The following is a 13,628-nucleotide window of genomic DNA, read 5'->3' as shown; positions in this document are numbered from 1 at the left end:
AATGTTTGGTAATCAAGTTAGTTACTATCTTTGTGAAAGTGTATTTGTAGTAGATAGTATTAAATATATGTATAAATAATGCAATAAAATGAATCTTTAGAAATTTTTATGTTTTCTTATTCATTGGCTGTGTGATGTAAATAATTATATGAATAATAAAAGTAATAAACCTCGTTTTATTTTAAAAGGCAAATAAAACACCTCATTAAATCGATACTCATATATTTCAACAACCATTACAAAATTACAATCACAAATCAAAAACATGAAAGACAAGAAAACTCACTAAAATTAAATAAAAATAAAATAGATCACAATCGTCTATGTGGACTCAACCACGTATCACAAGAAAATACAACCTTCTTCGTCACCAGTAGGTACGACACTAGGCAATAAAAAAAAATCAAAAAACTATAACGTTCAGATGTAAGAGTTCTGTTAGTCGTTAATCATTAACAACACAGATTCAAAACCAATCTGTTAAGGGCCGATTTTTCAATGCCCAGATAAACAGCTAGATAGACTTTATTCTTCAGTTAACAAAATATTCAATTTTTCAACAGACGAATAGGACGTATCTATCGAATAACTACGTTATTTGAGGAATAAATCTATTTGCCGCTCCAACGGCCAGATAGCGCGCTATTCGACGGTTAGGCGTTTGAGTTGACAACTGATGCGTCAAATTTGGGATATTTTCGTATGTCATAACATAGAGCGTAGAATTATTAACAATTAAACCTCTTTCTATATAATTATTATCAATTAAAATCATATTGAAATTGATGTTTTTGATAGTACTTACTGATGACCATGCCATTGAAAATTTGCCGAACGCTGCCTTTAAGTATGTCGTTTCCATCGTAAAATATATAAATTGAAACACAAATTTAACCAAACTCTTTACTCGAATCAAAACAACAATCAACAATCATAGAAGAAAAGAGCAATACAAGACGTGAGTCATAATGACGGTTGTTGACAAATTGCAAGAGTTGACTCTATCCCGCTCTAACCTGACTAATTTAATATGTTTGTTTCGCCACTCCGAGAGCAGAGCTGCCAATATGGAAATATTTGGTCAGATAGTTGTTCATCAAATAAATCACGATTGAAAAATAGGCGAGCCGTTATGAGTTAGATAAATAATTGAATAAATCTATTCGAGGGGTAGATATTAGACTGTTTATCTCGGGATTGAAAAATCGGCCCTAAGTCACACTAAATAATTATAGTAACATCAACAGCAGGTTTTTGTAAGACCAACAAACGTCTATGTAACCGCCGATTTACGCCCTACTAAAAGTGCCTAAAGTCAGATAGGAGAACTAAACTCCTTGAGCAGCTCATAAAATATCGATTTAAATCCCTCCCTACTCAGATAGTTTAGTTCTCCTTAAGCACGAGCAGCTCATAGCAGTTGAATGCAAACGGGCGACCGTATATGACCACGTGGCAGCGGTAGTGCGGCGCGTGCACGGCGCCGAGCAAGTGCGACCCGCGGTAGTGCACGCGGCCCACGTGAACCCCGGGCGCTATACGCACCGCACGCGCTCCCACTTCCCCCGCGCGCCATGCTAGCCATGTGACCTCGGCGTTACACATTACCTGGACCGCGGTTAATGTTAATATATAGACCGGGAGATATTGACACAAAATTTCGAGTCATTTGTAACAGGATGGCGGTTCTACAGGGTTCTTAGTACGCAATGACAAAAAGAAAAATGATGGTATGAACGCTGGTACCGGCTTAGTCGCGTGGGCGTTAGTCGAACTCGTCGGAAAATAGCGAAATATCTCCCGGTCTAATATGATTAAAATTCAGTGATTAGAGCAATGGTTGTGTGGATAGGGCAGATAAATTATAAAATCTATAATTATAAAGAAAAAAGCGTGCAAAAAAATAAGGGCTAACAAATTATCAATTTATCTGATGAATTTTAAAATGATGACATAAAAAAAGCCTTCAAAGCAATTTTCGTACTTCGTAAAATTCGTGAAATTGATCCTTCAATTTTTTTCAAAGCAAAGCGAGCTAGAGCATAACTAACGATTTAATTTCAATGTTATATTATTATATTCTTTACCTGATACTTCGTATAATGATGTACAGCGCCATCAGCGTATAATATGCAGCAATGCTTCGACGGGTGCAGAGCGGCAGGAAGTACGTTGCATCTGTAAATATAAGTACATCAAATTGATTGTACGTGCTACCAAATTACCAATGTCGATTCCCAAACACGCTACTGCCAATTCTATCCCAGTATCCTCCACTCATTATTGGAGCAAACCACTTTTCGTGATATCGTTATACACTAGTACCACACCCCGGACACTCCATACAAAATGATCGTTTTGACAGTCACACTGTAGAGACTGCAAATGTGTGTGTTGACGCTTTAGAGCCAGCGCACACGAGCAACTTTGTCTCCGCAACTATTTTGTCTCTCCCATCAATTTGTATGGGGAGTTGCGTCGCTACGTGCGCGCACTTCCATACTAGCCCATGGGTGGGAGAGACAAAATAGTTGCGGAGACAAAAAAGTTGCGGAGACAAAGTTGCTCGTGCGCGCACTGTCTTATGGTTGGCACATTTGTGACTAGCGTAAAAAAAAAATTCGCGTTTTTCTGATGAAATACATCCGTAAACAGCACAATATCTAACCATTTTCTACGAAAAACGATAATCACAAATCCAAAATAATAAAATTACTTTAAGTCAATTTGATTAATGTTGTCACTCTTCGTTGCGTATCGTCCTTGTAGAAAAATGTGGACCATTTATAGCCTGATCGTGCGGGGTGAGGTAAGTGTTTAATTTTGGCGGGAGGCGGAGAGTGTCCGTTCTATAGCGTTTAGCTACTATTATGTATTCTGTGCTAGTACTACCCAGTACCCCTCACCTGTGCGGCGTGCGCGCGACCCACGTGACCTCTCCCTCGTACACGCCGGCCGCCACCGCGCCGCTGGGCACGGCCCCGCACGCGCTCACCACCCACACCGGCCCCGGCTGCCTCCACGCGGGCAACCACTCTAGATATATTATAATTTATTTATTTATTTGATTTATTTCAGATAATTGCAATATCCATATAATTGTTAGTATCTTGTTACCTACCTTAAAACTATTATGTTAGTATTAAAATTACACAATTATTAACAATACATAATTAATGTGGAGACATTAATATACACATAGTAGCTCTCCGCCCGCGTTCTCAAAGAAAAAACACGCACAGTTCCCGATCCCGTGACATTTCCGGGATAAAACCTATCCTATGTGTTATTCCAAGTTACTCTATATGTGTGTTAAATTTTATTGTAATCGGTTCAGTAGTTTTTGCGTGAAAGAGTAACAAACATCCATACATCCATACTTACAAACTTTCGCCTTTATAATAGTACTAGCGGTCCGTCCCGGCTTCGCCCGTGGTACATATTTCGCAATAAAAGGTAGCCTATGTTCTTTCTCGGGGTCTAAAGATTGTGTGTGCCAAATTTCATCAAAATCGGTCCAGTGGTTTATGCGTGAAAACCATACATACATACATACATAATTACAAACCTTTCCTCTTTATAATATTAGTATAGATAAGATAAGATATATAATATTATGGTACGGGAGCTATTAACGTTGAAAAAGAAGTCATTTTAGTATAGCTGGTTTTTTGATATATTGTTCCTCTAGCTATTTCGGTTAGAGTCCGCGCAGTCTGGCTGGCCGGAGTGGTTGCGTTCAGTAGTGCGCATCTTATCTGCACAGGAAATTATCCTTAATTTAAAGTCATTTTTTAACGCGTAATTTTTAAACTTTTGCCTTTAGATAGATCCATCAATCATAATTTTTTATTGCAAGACGTTTTTTTCGTTGTTAAATAGGTGCCAGACGCAATTTTTAATTTCGTTTTTATAAAAAATTCAAATTATTTTAGAATGTCTGTAAATTTCATATTATGTTCTTCAAACATAATATAATCTAAAATTAATTAGCCAGACGCTAATTCGATTGTTAAGTATTAAAAAATGAGTATAAATAAAAAAAAGTAATGAAGCATGCAGCTCATCAGCTAGTGTATTTTAATTATGCGACAGGAAATAATTGCAAGAATACAATATTATTTACACTTGTTCTTATAAATTAAAAAGTTAAAATGAAAAAAAAAACATAAAAGTGAAAAATAAATTAAAGTTACCATACATTAAAAAGAATGGAATAAAAACTATATCAATGAAGGTTAAACAATTACATTGTTAAATTTAAAAAGCCATCTTCATAATCATCATCATCATCATCTTCCCTCTCACTGTCAGAATTATTTATGTTATCGTCTAAGCCGAATCGTCTACTTTGTCTTTGACATTTTTTAAATTATTGTTCCTTATATACTTTATAGTAGGTACCGATTGTTATACTTTAAAAACGACAGATTATTAACTATTTTATGTAAAAGATTTAGTTTTATAAAAATGTAAAACATTTTGTTGATTCGACTGATTATAATTGATGTTACGCATGTTAATTTTTAGTAGTTTAGGTGTTTATTATTTGTATTAGACCTTCTTGACTGATATGTTATTAAAATATTACTTATAAAGGTCGTTGATTACTTGAAATTATAAGTTTTAATTAAAACCTTTGAATTCAATCATCATTTTTATTTTGCAGCTCCTATTACTCCCCAGAATCATTATGTTTCAACTCTCCTCGACCTCTGTTTCATCTTACCTCGGTATGAGGGGAATTGAAACAAGTTGACTTGTTACGATTAAGTCAATTTTTCACCACCATTTTCAACGCTTACCGTTTATTTATGCTAACCATTCGCAAGTGTATAGAATAACCTATCGATTGATACCAGTACCATAAGATTTCTGATAATAGTATAAGTTATATTAAACAAAACGTGAAAATTGTTTCAACTCCCCTCGGTCTCCCCTAGTTAGCATGAATTTGTATAGCTAGTATACTAGCGGTCCGCCCCGGCTTCACCCGTGGTACCTACATGTTTAAACTATCCTATCTCTCAAGTTGGATCGAACTGCACATGGTGTGCGAATTTTATTATAATCGGTTAAATGGTTTAGGAGTCCATTGAGGACAAACATTGTGACACGAGATTTATATATATATATATATTTTAGTATCAGCATCGCATCTGTGCGAAGCCAGGGCGGGTCGCTAGTTGAGTAATAAAAAAAATTGTTTTGTATAGAAGATTGTTGATGTACCATAATAGTTTATTTTTAACCTAAGGAATAAAATATACCAATGGAAGGTACTTATTCCCACAACACAGGGAATCCTAGAGTAGGAACAATTCAATTTCTATGCATCTTATATTTTCGAAAAAAAAAAGTTATTGTTTATTGTTATTTAATTTTCGCGGCCGACCCTTTCTATCTGTCTTGCACTTTAAACTATCTCTCCATATACACAATCATCAAATTGTTATACTTACCTATTTTCACTACGTTTTTATTTGTACATATTTAATACTTAACAATCGAATTAGCGTCTGGCTAATTAATTTTAGATTATATTATGTTTGAAGAACATAATATGAAATTTACAGACATTCTAAAATAATTTGAATTTTTTATAAAAACGAAATTAAAAATTGCGTCTGGCACCTATTTAACAACGAAAAAAACGTCTTGCAATAAAAAAATTATGATTGATGGATCTATCTAAAGGCAAAAGTTTAAAAATTACGCGTTAAAAAATGACTTTAAATTAAGGATAATTTCCTGTGCAGATAAGATGCGCACTACTGAACGCAACCACTCCGGCCAGCCAGACTGCGCGGACTCTAACCGAAATAGCTAGAGGAACAATATATCAAAAAACCAACTATACCAAAATTCTCACTTGTCAACGTTGGTAGCTCCTATACGATTATAGTAGGATAGGATAGGATTACATAATGTGGAGTCATTAAATAATGTGGAGGAAGGAAGGTGGAATTCCTTCATCGATAATCTCCCGTATTAACACCACAGAACATAATATTATATACTCATGATTAACAATCACCTGTTATAATTTTCTTATGCTTTTGTTCCCAGCAAACCTTAAGGTGCGTATTGTATTTCTGCCAGTCATCGGCGTATTCTTGAACTTTCTTCTTGAAATTCTTCCACCGTCTGTAAAGTATTATCATATGCTTTTCTTTCCAGAATTTCTTTTATTGATAAAAAATACTCAGGACATTATTATAATTTTACCTTCGAATTTAATAATAATAGAATAGTACTTCCAATTCATTTAGAGATACTAATGATACTTACAATTCATATAAAGATACATCCGTGTTAGCTTGTTGTTGCAATGAATCTGTCTCCTTAATCTGAAATATTTTTTGTTAGGTTTACCATGTTCAAGATTTTGAAGATATTGCAAAGAATAATAAGTTAAAATGTAGTACGTACTACGAGAGTAAGCCAGTGTGTCCACTTATTAAACATGTCAATAATATCAAGCATTTCTTGTTGGCATTCCATGTAAACATTGGTCTTGACTGTGTTTCTTGTAGGAGACACGATCTGCGGCCATTTCAATAAAGATAACTCAAAATCCGAAAGCCAGCAATTTCTCAGCAATGACTAATTTCTATTTAAAAAATAAAATTATAAAAAAAGTTTAGAGACATTACTTAGATTGCCAATCGGCCATCCGATCCTAAAGCACAGTTTATGAGCGATATTTGAATGTTCTTCCAAAATAATTTTGGCTCGATTTCCAAAATAATTTTATGAATCGAATTAAGTAATAAAGATTTCCTATTAAGTAACCTGTTTATCTCTGTATCGTAAAGCTAATCGAAGAGTCAGAAGACGACTGAATTTATTGTATTGTCTCCATTGCAACGCTTCTGTAGCGACCCTTCTCTGAAAGCCTATCCAGTTTTCTTCCGGATGTCCTAAAATTAGAAAAAAGGTATTTAAAATATAAGAAGAATTCCAAAGTTATTTTTTTATCAAATTTTGATTGTTTTTAATCAAACCTGTTGGAAGAGGAGACTGTTGTTGGTAAGCAAGTGCCCGATCAATGTTTTCTTGAATCCAATCTCGCCATGCTTGTACATTCCACATGAGGCTGACCATCATTGCGTGCCAATCGGCCATTCGATCCGTTGTTACAATTGGCGCTCCTGATTTTTTTATAAAAAATGATCACTTACTGAATTAACCGAAGCTACGATTTAAGGTTGAGAATAATTGCCCGTAAAACTTACTTGCATTGTGTGCTCTCGGCACTTGATCAGTTTTTTTAATCAAACTGAGTGGCTGCACATTCATGGATGGGACATTTTGTGAATGCACTTCTGCAAACATTGTAGTTGGAGATTGCCAGAAAAATGGTAACGTTTCTTTATCTCGCGAATCCGCACTTTGCGGTGTATAAAAGGACGGGGAAGATTCATCCGTCTCATGTTTGACAGGGCTCGGTGATATACTTTCACGTAATGCAAGATTATTTTCTTCATACACTTCGGTAAAGAAGCGCAACGGGGAGGATAATGGTGATCTAGTTGCATGACTTAGCGAGAGATGCAAGGGAGTTTGTATAGAATCAGACGTTGGTGTGGATAACTTCACTGGATTCGTCTGAGTGGGCATCTTATGAGACATGGCGGGAGTGTAAAAAAGGTAGGAAGCCGTGGTCGTTCTTTCACATTCTTCCGTCGGTTTAGCCGCTGGACATATTGCAGTTTTATTTTTGGTCCCGAGGATTGAACTGATTTTTCTCGGACAAGGAGTGATAGTTATATCGATTCCAGCAGTGTGTGCTCGGGAAGAACCAGGGCTTGCATGTATTTGCTGGCCAGGTGCCAAATCTGACAACGCTTGTGTAGATATATGCCTAGAGCATGTACAGCAAGGGTGTGCGACTCGGCGTAAAATCTCATCACACCATAATTCACATTGGACGAATACGTTCTTCATACATTTACATACTTGAATTATTTCTGAAATCATATAGAAGGTAAATTAATATATGGAACTGCAGACCTCCTCCATCAATCTTGGAGAAAGACAAATTACTTACGTGGTTCCAAGAAATGAACGGCCAAATACATTGTTGCATCTTCAATAACATCTGTAAAGAGAACAATTCAACAATATACGTATTACGTAATTAAAAAGGCAATAGTATTCAGTCTCTGAAAGAGTTTACCTTCCATTAAAGTAGAAAACTGATCAGGAGTGCACCGGTGCATTATATTGCGCAGTTTTATTTGAATTTTCCTGACAACCACCGGGTCAGCACTGGGTACACTTAATTGATCGGCATTTTTCGTGCGTAATCTGAAATTGTATTGATACGGTTAATAGCTTCTGATTCAGACGTAATTTATTTGACATGTATTTCAAATTGTGTTAACATACAAATCTGCTCCTTCTCCATAAGTTTTGCGAATCTTGCCATGTCGAAGAAGAACATTTCCGCTGTGTAAATCCATTTGTTGTATTAATACCTTCAACGCTTCTGTTTTCTCACCTGAAAAAAGATTGTCAAGGTTCTTTTATTCTACTTTATTGGTTTTTCTTGAATATTTTGACTCAGTGAATATCATCAAGGGTCTCCACCCTTGCGTAAATTAAGCTCACAGATCACTAGTAAAATGAACAAAATCTCACCTTGCAGCATAATGTATGACACTAGAAGCCTTGTAGATTCTGTTATTACTCCTGAAATAAGACATTTTGATACGTATAAAAAGTATATCAATAATTATTTCCCTTTTGTATCATAATATAGCTACGCAAATTTATCTCACCATCAATAACATTTTGACTGTAACCACTAGCAGTTACGTTGGCCATTAAGGCTTTTAGCTTTCCTTCCGTCGTAGATTGCAGGGTCGCATCTGACCGATTGATTTGATCCGTAAACGAGGTTAGTTGACGTAAACTAAAAGATTTCGATTTTTCATTTATGAAGATTTTCTAAATAGCAACCATTTAATTCATTCTAATCTAATCCTTATCTTTAGTTTGGATTGGTATTATATCTGTATTCTTTATTATTGGTATTGCACAAAGCATTACAATAGATGCGATGTTTCAATTGATGAAAATGAAACTTACTATGCTGCAGAATCTTTATAAGATTTAGGAATTTTTCCTTCAATGAGAAGGCTATCGCCGGCTGCTTCCATTTCATTCAATAGTGCAACATATGCTTCGATTTGTTCATCTATTAAAAAATTGTTAATCTTATACATATCTATTTTTATTACTTATACATTTGGAGAACTTTTATCAATTTTAATCATACCTGGTTTAGTCACGTGCGCTGATAAGTAGTTGGAAGCTTCATTTATGTGATCTGAAATTAAATACATATTTTATCACGTATGGAAAATACAGCAACTTTTCATCAACTAGACATTCAGAAATTAGAAAATTATTATAAAGGTCGGTAATTCTAACCTTTCATTGCCGACGTCAATTTTCGAGCCATGGAACGGCACCGAATCATCTCTTCTAGCTTTTTACACAAGTAATATGCAACTTGGGTACATGGTTCGTTAATTTCTAGCGACGTGGCTTTCTTCAATCTGAAAAGAAAGCAAGATAATTACTGAAGTAATATTTATCTCCACAAATTATTGTCTACTTCTTTGTCAGCACAAACCTTTGCGCAGCGAAGAAATACGTTTCTGCGGCTCCATCAACTTCTATAAGTATTTCGTTACCGCGCTTTTGCATTTCAGATATCAGAGCTTCTCTAACGAGTGCCTTATAACCTAATGAATAATTGAGTTTAAGAAAGTGATAAATAGCAAAACTAATTATAAAGCCATTTGTATACTTACTTTTGGTAACGAAATATTCCGATAGAATCCGGGAAGATTCAATGACGACATCTGAAAATGTGATAAATATAAAGAAAAAGAATTATCTTAATAGTTCATATTATTTGGTATGAGATTTTGGTCATACCTTGCATAGCATCATACATTTGAGGTGGAGTACTTTTGCTGACGAGCGTGCTTAACTTCCTCTCAAACTTCTTATGTAGGCGTGATGTGTCCGCTGATTCCTTTACAGCCTTATCCACTTTCATTGGCGGTTTCATTGATAGCCTTTAGAAATATGAACAAGTTACAAAAAATGCTAAAATTTTCTAAAGACATTTATTTTCAAAATCTCTCAATTGAATGCAAGAAGTTGCTTCTGTTGAGAAGTTCTGAATAAGAATTAAAGAAATAATCAACAGTAAAAAAGATAAAAATAACAAATACCATTCAGAAGCCTGTGAATGTGAAAGTTCAGTGTGCGGTTGTTTGTAGAGTACTTCGCCACCCTTTGCTTTCAATTGATTGTGCAAAATCTGCAGCGCTTGATCCCGTTCCGGGTCCTCTGATATTTTATTATAACAAAACAATGTATATAATAAGCACCTTACACAATATAATAATAACCTTAATGTTACAAATCATCAGTAAAACGTGTTAAAGTTACAAACCTCCGGCTTCGAGACCTGAAACAAAAACAATGATTAGAAATCAAAACGTTTGCAAACTAGATGCTCGCCCTGGTCCCGCTCTTCAGATTTTTTTAAACTTATCCAGTATCCTAATTAAAGCGGAGACAAATCCAACGAAAGGCCATTAACATCATGTAGCCGTACTCGAGTTATAAGTGACGTAACTAACCTAAACTTTTTTAGGTTTAAAGAATCCGATAACATTCACGTAAAACCATACCCAGATACACAATAAACCCTTAGAAAAACATTTGTCCTAATAATCACCCTTTTGCCTCCTCTTAGCAGCTTCTAAACGCCTGAGCCTCGCAGCTTCAGCCTTGCGTTTCTCTTCATCATCAGACTGTCGTCTAGTCGCTTCTATTGCGGTTTCTCTTTTACTCTGTTCAGAAGTCTGTTCTGAACCCGTAGTACCCGTAGCTTGTGCATCCTGCGGTTCTTGCCCTTGCTTGTCACTCGTGCTTGTGGGCAAAGATTTTTCATTGGTTGACCCCGCCAAGGTTTTCCTAGTGGGTTACCCAGGGATTTACAATTTATGTGTATTATAAAATTATAAAAAATTGCGAAAAATAAATAAGTTTGGAATTTGATTTGAGTACTGACTTAAGGTATATAAATATGTACCTACTTAGGTACGTACATATTGTTGAACTATGTAATGGTCAAATTGTGGGGATATAATAAATTAATATTATACCACAAGAATTTTACATATTAAAAGGTACTGTTAAGATATTCATAAATACATACTATGCATTATTGAAAATTGAAATTTTATACATTTCAAAACAAAGGCCGATGCAAAATAAACTGAAAGTTATTTTAGATTTACTATACATAGCTTTATAATTAAGTATCAATCTTCAGAAATAGAAATCGTGCTCAAAAAATTAAAATCATAATAATCCAGCAAAAAAAATTTTCTTACCCCATTGTCGCATCCATTGCCGCAAGAGCTTTAGCATCCAGACCACCTATATAAATATGAATTTTATAGTAGAATCAGATTTACTTAAACATTACTTATATAATTTATTTCAGTAGCATCAACGTAGGTATTATATTTGCGTTATGATTTTTTTAGATAGGTACTATGTATTACGAAAAAAAGGACTCACATTCATTTGTAGCAACTCCAGAAATATATTGTGTAGCTATATCCGATGTTTCTGTAAATTGAACATTGAAAAGCTAGGGAGGAGCTGGTCTGATTATTCGTATGCTTAGTAATAAATTCTTATAAAAGAAACATGAATTTGTAACATAACGCTTATAAAATGCCTTAACAATTTAATTTTCCTAAAATTAGATCTATAACTGTCATTCAAACAACCTCTTCATCTCACTTTTTTAAAAAATAAATCAGAAAGATTAAAAAAAATATTACCTGAAGCAAATTTTTTAGCAGAATCAGGGTATACTATAGGTACCTCCTTCATTTTAGAAGAAACCTTGTCCACGAGAATAGGCGAAGGATGCTGACCGCCGAAATGATTTGCATTGGAAAGCCTAGAAAAGTATTACCCATATTCAGTCCTATATGAATATTGTACATAATATTATATTATAAAATAATTAATACAATTCGTACTAACAGATCGGCAGTCTGATCGTGATTCTTTGCAAAATTTCCAATTGTTAAGAAATCCTTGCCATTTCCTTTCTTTAATCCATCGTGTATAGCTTGCATAGCCTCGCCTTTAATTTGTATAGTGTTTTAAAATTTAAAAGTTTCTAAGGATAAAAATACAAGAAAATAAATATAAAACTACAAACCTCGTCCTTTAATTGTATCAGATAAATATGCCGCACCTTCTTTAGTTGGATCTAAAATAAACATCGTATTTGATGTGAAATTGAAAATGAAACACACATGTGAAAATTTATAAATTGCATTCATATGTTATAACTTATATTATAGCTGTACTATCAATTAGATTCATGAACATGTAATTTATCAACATGAACATGATTTATGAGTGGTTTTTCAATCATTTTTATACCATACAGTAACTGAAAGGCTATCGCGGCATGAAGAACTATATTTTCTGTTTATATTACTAACCTAACTATATTATAGATTTATAAATGGATTACATGTACAAATATATTTGCGTTAAATTAACCTTTTAAGAGATCTTGCAATTTCTTCTCGGGTATTACATTTTTCACTTTCTCCAAAAGTTCACCCTTGAACTTTTCATCTTTAGCTGTGGTCACACCAACCGGAGCGTCCATTATTCTAGGCAAAATATCTACATTTCAGCCTTATACTATTGACTCTAATGTTCGAAGCAATAAAACTACAGGGTCTAATTTTAAGGGATGTTTTGTTGGAGTAAATTTTCTATCTAGTAGTAAGAGTACTTTCCCTCCAGATGGCATTACAAAATTCCATATAGGTATACGAAATGTTCCTGAGAAAGAAAACCTAACAGACAGTTCTTCGCAATGCTTTAGAAGGTTTCAGTTATTTAACTTACTCTTCACCCGCTTCGGTATATGTTATTTTATAAATTCCCGACTGGCCCAATATTTCATCACCTTTCCTTGCCATAAGATCCGCGAGTACACGGCGTTTTTCAAAATCAGCTAAAAGTTATAACTGGTTAAGTGTCTTCATGGAAAATAACCATATAAATATTAAAAATGATTGAATCACTTACTTTCGGGTAGAGGAGATGCCAGAAACTTCGACACATCATCAATGATACCTTAGCAAAATATTGTAATTTTTATAAAATTGATATACTAAAGCAAGCAATGTTTTTCGACATTTAAATTACATCGAACGAGATACCTGGCATCACTTTGGAATGTTCCGGTTTAGGTTTGGACGATACTAATGTAGTTAACTTTTCCTTAAGCATTTCATAGATTCCCTTATCAACCTTCTCTGCAGTTAAGCTTTTGCTCAACTCTATCCTACAATGTCATTAAAACGTATGAAAACCGCATCAAAATCGGTTCATAAAATAGATTCCTTGTGGCAATGGCAAACTAACCTTCTAGCTCCATCATTATAAGTTTGTTCATAACCTTGCATGACCCCAAGAGGTGCATCGCCTTGTCCCTTCATTAAATCAACCAAATATTGCAGAGCGTCACCTTTTAATAATAAAAAAAA

General features: G+C 34.6%; 1 protein-coding gene across 1 annotated transcript in view; it reads right to left on the bottom strand.

The window, feature by feature from the left end:
* Positions 1 to 1,339: 1,339 nt before the first annotated feature.
* Positions 1,340 to 13,628, bottom strand: part of LOC149907579 (uncharacterized) — a 21,362-nt gene continuing 9,073 nt past the window's right edge. Inside the window, exons 26-58 of the mRNA XM_090102605.1 lie at positions 13,507 to 13,609; positions 13,302 to 13,426; positions 13,168 to 13,215; positions 12,985 to 13,093; positions 12,628 to 12,743; positions 12,278 to 12,328; positions 12,097 to 12,199; positions 11,889 to 12,010; positions 11,620 to 11,670; positions 11,430 to 11,475; positions 10,769 to 11,007; positions 10,481 to 10,495; positions 10,257 to 10,374; positions 9,955 to 10,097; positions 9,828 to 9,878; positions 9,647 to 9,758; positions 9,442 to 9,569; positions 9,287 to 9,337; positions 9,097 to 9,205; positions 8,787 to 8,920; positions 8,647 to 8,697; positions 8,395 to 8,506; positions 8,183 to 8,313; positions 8,054 to 8,104; positions 7,239 to 7,973; positions 7,008 to 7,154; positions 6,796 to 6,923; positions 6,433 to 6,546; positions 6,292 to 6,350; positions 6,038 to 6,147; positions 2,907 to 3,036; positions 2,088 to 2,178; positions 1,340 to 1,608 (exon numbers count right to left, since the gene is read on the bottom strand). Of these exons, the coding sequence (XP_089958731.1) occupies positions 1,387 to 1,608; positions 2,088 to 2,178; positions 2,907 to 3,036; positions 6,038 to 6,147; positions 6,292 to 6,350; positions 6,433 to 6,546; positions 6,796 to 6,923; positions 7,008 to 7,154; positions 7,239 to 7,973; positions 8,054 to 8,104; positions 8,183 to 8,313; positions 8,395 to 8,506; positions 8,647 to 8,697; positions 8,787 to 8,920; positions 9,097 to 9,205; positions 9,287 to 9,337; positions 9,442 to 9,569; positions 9,647 to 9,758; positions 9,828 to 9,878; positions 9,955 to 10,097; positions 10,257 to 10,374; positions 10,481 to 10,495; positions 10,769 to 11,007; positions 11,430 to 11,475; positions 11,620 to 11,670; positions 11,889 to 12,010; positions 12,097 to 12,199; positions 12,278 to 12,328; positions 12,628 to 12,743; positions 12,985 to 13,093; positions 13,168 to 13,215; positions 13,302 to 13,426; positions 13,507 to 13,609 (4,055 nt within the window). The 3' untranslated portion in view covers positions 1,340 to 1,386. The remainder of the gene's footprint in view (positions 1,609 to 2,087; positions 2,179 to 2,906; positions 3,037 to 6,037; positions 6,148 to 6,291; positions 6,351 to 6,432; positions 6,547 to 6,795; positions 6,924 to 7,007; positions 7,155 to 7,238; positions 7,974 to 8,053; positions 8,105 to 8,182; positions 8,314 to 8,394; positions 8,507 to 8,646; positions 8,698 to 8,786; positions 8,921 to 9,096; positions 9,206 to 9,286; positions 9,338 to 9,441; positions 9,570 to 9,646; positions 9,759 to 9,827; positions 9,879 to 9,954; positions 10,098 to 10,256; positions 10,375 to 10,480; positions 10,496 to 10,768; positions 11,008 to 11,429; positions 11,476 to 11,619; positions 11,671 to 11,888; positions 12,011 to 12,096; positions 12,200 to 12,277; positions 12,329 to 12,627; positions 12,744 to 12,984; positions 13,094 to 13,167; positions 13,216 to 13,301; positions 13,427 to 13,506; positions 13,610 to 13,628) is intronic.

Source organism: Colias eurytheme, chromosome 6 (genome assembly GCF_061535395.1).
Source record: "Colias eurytheme isolate Ceu_HAF_F1 chromosome 6, ilColEury1 Martin Lab GWU primary, whole genome shotgun sequence".
Lineage (NCBI taxonomy): Eukaryota > Metazoa > Arthropoda > Insecta > Lepidoptera > Pieridae > Colias > Colias eurytheme.
Note: the sequence above shows the minus strand (reverse complement) of the source record. Positions and strands in the feature narration are given on the sequence as shown.